The 9,171-nt window shown below is 53.5% G+C and overlaps 1 protein-coding gene across 1 annotated transcript in view; it reads right to left on the bottom strand.

Moving 5' to 3' along the window:
- Positions 1-2,509: 2,509 nt before the first annotated feature.
- SF3B3 (splicing factor 3b subunit 3) overlaps positions 2,510-9,171 on the bottom strand; it is a 29,045-nt gene continuing 22,383 nt past the window's right edge. Inside the window, exons 20-25 of the mRNA XM_026856610.1 lie at positions 8,119-8,244; positions 6,791-7,003; positions 5,776-5,874; positions 5,182-5,325; positions 4,408-4,512; positions 2,510-3,414 (exon numbers count right to left, since the gene is read on the bottom strand). Of these exons, the coding sequence (XP_026712411.1) occupies positions 3,274-3,414; positions 4,408-4,512; positions 5,182-5,325; positions 5,776-5,874; positions 6,791-7,003; positions 8,119-8,244 (828 nt within the window). The 3' untranslated portion in view covers positions 2,510-3,273. The remainder of the gene's footprint in view (positions 3,415-4,407; positions 4,513-5,181; positions 5,326-5,775; positions 5,875-6,790; positions 7,004-8,118; positions 8,245-9,171) is intronic.

The raw sequence follows: 9,171 nt of genomic DNA, 5'->3' as shown, positions 1-9,171 counted from the left end.
CCCCTGCCGTGCTGCGGGTGGGTGGGCGGCTGCCCCGGGGGGTGTCCCCGGGGGGCGCGCAAGGCCGGGTGGGTGCACCTGGGGGTTGCAGCTAGCCCAGGCGGATGTCCCCGGGGCGCCCAGCTGGCCCAGACGGGTGTCCCCAGGGTGCTCAGGTAGCCCTCCTGGGACCTCTCCCTGCTCCTTGGGGGGCTTGGCTACCCCAGTGAGGTGCCCCCCAGGTGCTTGGCCACCCCAGCCAGCGCCCTGGGGTGCTCAGTTAAGCCAGCTGGGTGCCCCCCAGGTGCTTGGCTAACTACGATACATGCTCCCCTGCTCCCCAGGGTGCTGGGCCAGCCCTGCAGCATGCCCCCGGGGTGCTCACCCCACCCAGCTGGGTGCCCACATGCCCCCCGGGTGCTTGTGGCTGACCGCACCACACCCTCCCCAGCTCCCCGGGGTGCTCTGCTGCCCCAGCGCTGGCACCACCAGGGTGCTGAGCTCTCCCGGCCCCATGCCCCAGGGTCCTGGCTGACTGGGCACCCATGGGTGCGTTTCGAGACAATGGAAGTGGGCAGCAGGCCGGTGCATGCCCCTGTGGGCAAGGGGAGATCGTGGAAGGGCCAGGGGATCCCCGGCTGCCGTCAGGCCAGCAGCGCTCCCACTCCCTCTGGCCCAGGCCCATGCTGTCTTCTCAGGCTGCTTCGGGGCTGCGCTCCTGCCAGGAGCAGGGGACGGGGGACACTGTTCTCCACCCCCCCCGCCACCCCCAAGAGACCCTTAGGAGAGCTGGCTGAGCTGGGGGCTGCCGGGCATCCAAGGGGTCAGTGAGAGAAGGCGGCTATCAAAGCAGGGGTCAGCGCTCCCAGGGAAACGCGTGGGAAGGAATGCACTTCTGCAGGCGCGGAGAGCGCGCTGGGATTCCCCTGGCACAGACTCAGCGCCGCAGCCACGCTCCTGCCAAGCTCAGCCCAGGCAGGCCAGCTCCCGGGCACAGCCCTCACGTCCCTGCCTGGGCCGGGGGTAAGATGCGCAGCCCCGAGCAGGGGAAGCAGCTGGTCCACCTCCTCACCTCAACGGCTGCAAGGATTTTGCCCACGTCTGCTGCAGGCGTTAAGAGGAAGCCATTTAATAGCATTCCCTGCCCACGTAGTCATCAGCTTGGCAGCCGGGATGGGGCGAGGAGAAGAAGGGAAAGTGGAGCAGCACAGCATGGTGCTGGAGGGGGTTTGCCCTCCTTGGCTGCGCCAGCCTAGAAAGCACCGCTGGTGCGAGCCCAAGGCAAACCACCCCCAGCGCTGCAAGCTTTGCTCCTGGGCGTCAGCAGCATCACAGCACCCTGCGGCCGCAGGGGCATGGGTACAGCCCGTGCTGGGGGGGGGGAAAGAGGGGCCAGGGGCTCAGCCTTGGGGGGCCAAACAGCTCACCTGCCCTCCAAGCTGGGGTTCAGCCTTGCAGTGGGGTCAGACGGTTATTTACGCAGGCCCGGGTCAGGGAGCAAAGCCTTGTGATTTGCATCAGTTTGGGAACACCCTGAGCCCCCCCCGGGTGCAACTTCAGCCATAGGACTGCCCTGACAGGCTGAGGGCCAAGTACTGCGTGAAGTACCAAGTACTCTGCTGGAAGTGCCCCAGCGCAGAGCGGGCATCAGGCCCTGGGGGAGGACAAGGGGATGGGAACTGCGCACCCCACCTCCACGACAAGCACAGGCCCGACCCCACCACCTTCAGCTCACGTTATTTATCGCTCCCCTGACGCAGGCGGCCCCAGTGTGATACGGGAAGGGAGCACAGAGCCCTCCAGCCCCAGGCAGAGGATGGGTGCGGCAGGCAGCAGGGCTGGGTGCCACGCCGGAGCCAAAGGGTGCAGCCCGGGGTAAGCCGCTGCCAACGCAGGCCTGTAGCAACAGGGGAAAGCGTGGAGAGTAGGGTGCAAAGGCCAGGGCAGGAGGGCACATGTGCACCCTCACCCCGCACAGCACAGGCACCCGAGGAAGCTGGAAGCTGCCAGTGTGTGGCTGGGGGCTGCCCACCTTCCCCAGCTCCCCCAGGGAGCAGAGCAGGGTGGGGAGGGGACCAGGCCCCTTCCCGGGGTGCCATGCATGAAGGGAGGGCTCCAGTGCCGTAGGAACACACCCCCTGGCAGGACTAAGGCAGGCAGCAAAGCAGAGACCAGAGGTAAAAAAAGGAAGCACCGGCTGTGGGGGTGAGGGGGCAGTGGGGAAAACCCCCGAGAAATCCTCCCAGAGCTGCAGCTGCTCCGCAAGGGCAGCCATGCATTGGAAAGGCTGGAGGAACAGGAGCTGGGGGGAAAAGACCCTTCCCATGTACCCTGCTTGGTGTGAGTCCTGGGGCCAGCTCCAGGCAGAGCAGGCAGGGACGGCGGGCAGAGGGGCTCACAAGGTCGTGGCACGGCTCCCACGGCCACGCAGGGTTGAGGGTGTGTGTGTGTCTGTTCTCCTCCTCCTCCCCTCCTGCTCCCACCAGTTCAGCCACAGCTGCTGCTAAGGAGAGGAGCTCCCAAGTTAGGCTAGTTAAAAAAACAGGCTTTTATTCTGCATGTGCTGCTCACAGTCACAGCCTGGAGACACTGCTCCTGCCAAAGTTATTATGAAACAAATCAAGTCCCAGACTCAGGCCTCGCTCTTCCCCACCCCCAAGAAAGTCAACATTGTACAAAACTCTATTTACAGGGAAAACAGTCAGAAATGGCGAGTCCAAAAACCCCTTGCAATTCAGAATAAAACGTTCAAGACAAGTGTGACAGTTACGGCCTTCAGAGAGCCAGGCTTCCCACTGCCTGCTCCCAGGACTGGTGGACGCCCAGAGCTCCTTGTCCCCAACTGCTGAAGGGAGCCTGGGAATCCTGAGTCATGCCACAGCTCTTTCCTTTAACAAAAAACTGGGAAATTGCAAACCCCACTTGAAGCCTACAAAGGCTCTCCCCTACAGGGCTTTCTGCAAGGCCAAAACACCCTCAGGCTCCCCCACCCTAAAGAGGGGCCAAGGAGATGGGGCTGAGGGGCATCCTGCACCCTTCCCCGGCACCTCCCAAAAGGGAATCTCCATGGCTGGCAGCCAGAATGTCAGAAGCCTTTACGTTAGTAGCAGGATGTGTTGGGAGACCTAATATCTGATACTGCATTTACTGGAGCCACGTTACTTTGAAACATAAACCAAGAGGAGCAAACCAATATTTGAGAAGGGAGAAGCAGCACACATTCCTCTTCCCGACTAGGCCTGGAAGAGCATCCGTAGGAGCCCAGTGAGCAGCCTTGCTCCTGCCAGCTGCTTCTCAGAAAGCGTAGCGCGTGCGGATGTCTTCCAGCTTCTTGGACACCTCAGGTGGGGTCCGGTCCAGCTCTTCGGCCACATTCTTCTGTTTGTTAGGTTCCATGGAGTTGAACTGCTCACACAGATCCCCATCGATCACATTCTGGAGGAGCAAGGAGGAGAGTATTGAATTGACACAACACAGAGGCACTGAACCCTGCCTAAACGAGGAAAAATGCAACAAACAGTTTGTTCCCAGGAGCTTCTTAATCCTGTCCTGGAAACGAGACCATGCTCGGTGACCTCATCTGCTGAACAGCAGTTAGCATCAAATTAATTACTGGCCAACTTGATTAATAAAGGAGAAATCCCAAAAGCCTGGGTGCAGCTGAAGAATCACACAAGGGCAGGGAAGACAGACCTGACTTGGGTCCAAGCACCGTGCTGGGAAGGCTGGGGGAGGCTGCAGAGGATGACTGAAAGGCGTCTCCAGTCAGATGTGAGCCACCTTTGAGATGTGCAAGCTGCAAATCAGCCTCGAGCTCATCGAGAACAAGAACCCCCTCTGCACATGGGCAGCTTCAGCTGCTGCGACAGTTTGCTGACTCGTACTACGTATGTTACCTTGGTGTTGGTTACCACATAGTTACTCTGGACCCTTCTGGTCACAGCATTTAGCAGTTGACAGATTCAAAGACAGTTCCTCAAAAGCAGAAACAGGCAGGAACAGCTGTTTCTTATGAGATTTCCCTTTTTAATGGTGGCGGAAAAAATATATCCCCCAGGCAACAGCCAGTTGACCTAACTATACAAACAGCTATGTAATGCTGCTTCTCCAGGTGGAAAAAGGAGATGCTGTGGCAAGTAGAGAAGTGAAGTATCAGCACCTCTGGGCTTGCGTCTCAAGCCCAACCCCCAGGAGGCTCAATTACATGGGTTAATAAACCAAACCAGGTATTAGGTGCTGCTCTCCTTACAGAGCGCTGTTCAAGAGCTATTCCTGCCAGTCACTGCACGAGCGGTGGCTGACACTGCCCCAGCCTCCCCCACTGAACAGCAGCCGTGACTTGCTTCTGCCAGGCCCTGAAGCCGTTCTATGTCCCAGAGCAAGTCTCTGCACCCCCGTAAGAGTCTGATCCTAAAAATTCAGACCTACCTTCACCGGGAAGTAGTAGGAGCGGAAACTGAGATGGTCTCGTCCACAGAGAGGAGGGTGCTCAGATCTTAAGTGCATTTCTACATGCTGGAAGAAGTCGTGATCCTGGGAAGATTAAGAACCAATAAGAGAACAGTCAGAGTGCCAGTGGCAAGGGAGGATGACACCCACCAGCCAGGTGTTCCGGCACTGGCTGAAACTCCTGCAGTTACCTAGAGCAGCCCCGCCCCCGGCAGCCAAGGTCACGGTGACCCCCTTCACCTTCACCCTTTCCACCCTGGGAGCACCTCCCTGGAGTTGCAGCACACAGCAGCTGTGCAGCACAGAGCTGCAGCTCCAAAAGTGAACGTCTTGGCACCTGCTGCCCCAGGAGGCCACCCCAAATGAAGCAGAGAATACCAGGTTCAGGACACGAAGCATCAGTGCCCGAGATCAATAGTTTAGAGGCAACACACCCCGACACAAAGCATGCCCGAAGATCCCTCCTCACAGACACTAAGTCAAACCTGAGCTCCTCTGGAGCAAAAAGAGATTTAGAACAGCAACACAACAACAAAAGCTCTCAACTCTTCACAGAACCAATGTAGAAGAGCAGATAACAAGCTCCTTCTCTTCCCCTTTGTACTGGAGCCCTGCCACAGGCCTTCCTGCAGCCCAGATTTTCAAGCACTGCAGAGCCCTAGTAACCCTCAAGGGATGCAGCACACTAACACACCGCCTGGGGATGAGTGCACAGAAAAGCAGCAACTCTGCTGAATAACGATGCTTGCTTACCTCATGGGAAGTAAAAGGGACCAAGATTCCTATCCCCCCCGATAAGGTGGTATAGACAAGAGATTCGGAGCCTCCTGGGATGAGCGTGGTCTTCTGTAGGGAAAGCACTGTCTCTCCCACATGGTAATTCATGATCACTTCAGCCTGAAAATCAACCACAGAAGTATGTATTTTCTTTAGCTTATATAAAAGCATCAGAAGGCTTGAGAGAGGAAAGTGGAATAAATTCAGCCACCTCTTAGTTCTGAAACACCTTTCTAAAGAGGAAGTGCCTTCCACCTGTGACCAGATGGCAAAAGTCAGAATGCCACTGAATTACCCTCTTGAGCTGGACAAACAGATCCAAGTAATAAGGGAAAGCAGGGAAAGAAAATAAGGGTGCTGCTTCAATCAAACATCACTGAACAGGCATCAGCTGCAATTTCAGAACCCGAATTTGGCTCCTAGTGACAGTGAAAACCGATCACCCACAGCACTGGAGATGTGTAGAAGCAGAACTGCCAATACATCTCCTGGACAACACTGCAGAGGACTTCACAGAAAAACAGTGAATTCTCTTCCCACAATAACTATGTGCTTCCCACAAAGCGTTACCTTCTGTGACGCTCCATTAAGAAGCCCCCTGTCCCAGAGGGCTTTGTTGCCTGTGGGATCCTCATCTACCTCATCATTGGTGTTGGGAGGCAATCTCACCTGCATTGAAAGAGGAAGAAAAGAGTCAACAAGCTGCAACAGAGCAGCACATTATCTGGAAAAATCTTTGTAGACTCTACAAGAATCACTTTACACTCACAGCAAAATCATCCATTTGCCCCTCCACAAGGCTTTGAGTTAAATGACTTCTGTGTTTTCAAGACTGAGAGCACATCACTCAAACATGGGCAGGACCTCCCACCTGGCCTCTGCCTGGCCTGGCACCTGTAGGTCACCCTGGGAGGTACAGTCAAAATGGTCTGAAGGGGGTTCCTGCTGAGGAAGCAGTTTGATGGATGTGGGGCAGGAAAAACAAAGAGGACGGATTTGTGCGTGTTGGCCAAATCCTGCAGGCGCAGTGTCAGACACTTGCTGAACTCTGCACTCCAAAGCACCCAAGCACGCTTCAGAAAAAGATCAAAGCTCTGGCAGAAAGACCATCTATTCTTTCCTCCTACCCTGCTGAAATCCAGCCAAGTGGGGAAGTGTCAGCACTGACAAAGCCAACTTTCAAGAGGAAGTGACAGAGAAAGCTAAATGCCAGCAGTGAGGTTTAGCCAGGGAAAGCAAGAGCGATAACGCTGATGCAAGTTCTCCTGGGCCCTTTCATGGTCATGAGCTTCGTTTCACATCTTATTCACAGCAAGTTTTGGGGCAATTTTCACACAGGTTGTTGAATGCTTCAGAAATATGTTTTTCGACCTGCTGCTGCTTTAACTTGTTTGTTTTAATTAACAAACTGATAAACTGCAGCCGCCTGCTATGACGACAGCTAGTCACCCTGTAAAAACAAATGAATGGTACAGGGCGTTGTCTCCAGCTAAGCAGATTCTCATTCTTTTAAGACAAATCATGAATGTTTTAAGGAAAAATATGTTGTGTCCAAAAAGCCCTGAGTTCTCCAAGACACACTCACCACGCAGATGTTACCAAACTTGTCTGCTCCAGCCACAGTGTCATAATCCAGGAGAGTTGCTGTAGTGACCCACCGGGGATAAGTGTCGTCAGCAAAGATGATGAGCTGGTTCTCATTCCTTTTGTAGCGCACCCAGATGAAACTCTCCTGAACGTCTGAAACAATCACTCTGTGCCCAATGGTTTGGATCCCACAGATGTAGTTGGCAATGTGCTTTTGAGAGAGAAAGGACACAACCTGAGTGCTTCAAACAGGGAAGCATAACACATTAACTCTACCCTACTCCAGCTAAAACACTGCTTTCCCCTGTGAACTATGGCTCACTCCCTATCTCCTATCATTCCCTTCAAAACTACCTCTTCTTCCTGGCATATTACAGCCCCAATCTAAATACACTGTCAATACAGGGACTTGCAACTCAACATCCACCATGCATCATCCTCAGCCCGCTAAATATGAGTAATGTCCCGAGAACAAGCACTGCCAGCAAGCCTACAAATCGAGATGCCAGGGACAGTCCTGCAGGCAGGCATTGCTTCAGTGCCCTCACTACTGTGGTCATGAAAGACCCAAGAAGGAAAGCTTCAATTTTTAATACAGGTCACATTTTAAGAAAAAAAACCCAGCAAAACCAAAACCACTGAACACACACCAAAATATTCCCCTACAAGCTCTGCCTGTGAGCTTGCTGGAGTTCCTTTGTGCAGTAATGAGCAACTGGCAGAGTTTCTGCTGCTTGCACGAGAGGGAGGAGCAGGCAATTAAAAGCTAGAAAACTATGCTCTGTGGTTTCTTTTACTGAAGTACCAGAGATGCTCAGCAAGGAGGACCATCTAATTCAAGGAGAAAAATCCTCTTTTCAAGATTCTGGGGATCGGAAAGGTGCTCATATGCAACCTCCAACTTCTGTTCCCAGCCTGCTGATATCTAACCTTTGGAAACATTTCCTGCAGTTGCTTCCCATCTGAGTAACACCTCTCACATTTGCAGCAGATAGCCAAAGGCCTGGTCTGTACTGGCTTGTGAAACTCCTGCACACATCCATTAGCAGCCTGCAGTGAGCTGGTACAAAAAGGAACCTGCAACACTGCTACTGGAATGGCAAAAGGGTGCATCAGGGCAGCACAACAGCCCATTCCAACCAGAGCAGCCAACACTGCTCTGGATACAAGCACCCAGCACACACCAACGAGGCACAGACGCAGCTCTGAGCTCCAAGTGCACTGACACGCTTGGACCAGAGTAGCACTTATATCCTTGTTTTACTCCTACTGCAAAGCATGACTTGCTCCAAATTAACAGCTCTGCTCAAGAACAAAAGCCAGTACCTTATTCTCACACTTCCGAAGCAGTTTCTTCTTGCCCAGGTCATATACACGCAAGAGCTTTCCAACTCCAATTAAGACTCTACCTTGGAACGGAGCAATGGCTGCAGGAACCTCCTCCACAGGGGTCTAGAAAGAGAAGGGGAAGCCTGTGAGACCCCATTAACAGAGCTAACCTTACACCAAACATCAGAATGGATGCAGCTAATGGTTCGGCTGAAGCTTGTTGGCCTGTGCCAAGGCTTTCAACATAAGGCTAATCACAGCCTTCTACAGGAGCGGCAAAAGGTCAGTCCTCTGTAGGCCTTCTGACAGCAGCATATACCACACGTGGTGCTAACAAAGCTCTGGATACTATACAGATGACAGTGCTGGCAGCGCACCTTAAGCATAGGACTGCTTAAGAACCCCATGCTGGGCAGGCAGCAAAGGCAGGCAAGGATCTTGTTGCCTTGGTTCATAGTTTTGCTTTATCCCCCCAAAAAAAGATTTTTATGTTTTGCCTAAATCCATCCAGATTGTCTGTTTTTAAAACAAAGGCATTAATCTAATTCAGCCATCTGTCCGAGATGCTCTGAAGCTGCCACTGAATAGTGTTAAATCTGAACAATTAATGAGTATGCCCATAATTCCAGTCACTCAGGGCTGAAAAATCTCACACCACTAATCAATCCAAAAGGATCAGCAACAGCAGAGAATGGGAACATGTAGAAAGCTTCCAGTTACAGTGTTTCCAGCTTAGCTGCACTGGCTAAGAGAAGTTACTTCACATCGTCAGCTCTGTCAACTTCCAAGTGGGTGTTCAGTGGCACCAGAAAAGGCCCTGGTCCAGGACAGAACCCACTCAGTGCATCAGGACCGTAGGAAGTGAATAAGCCACAACATTCCTTTCCACATGCTCATCTGCTCAGATCTCGGCCATGCTGGAAGCATGTGGGAAGGAGAACAGAATTTTGTTTTAATAGGGTTCTGCAGAAACCCTCGCTAAAGCCCCAGAGACCTGTCACGCAAGTTGGTCACTAGGTAACTAATCATTTTTACATGCAACCAAAACAG

This window comes from Athene cunicularia (genome assembly GCF_003259725.1).
Source record: "Athene cunicularia isolate RWA chromosome 11 unlocalized genomic scaffold, athCun1 chr11_part1, whole genome shotgun sequence".
NCBI classification, from domain to species: Eukaryota; Metazoa; Chordata; class Aves; order Strigiformes; family Strigidae; genus Athene; species Athene cunicularia.
The sequence above is the reverse complement of the archived record's forward strand: the minus strand, read 5'-3'. Positions and strand labels throughout refer to the sequence as shown.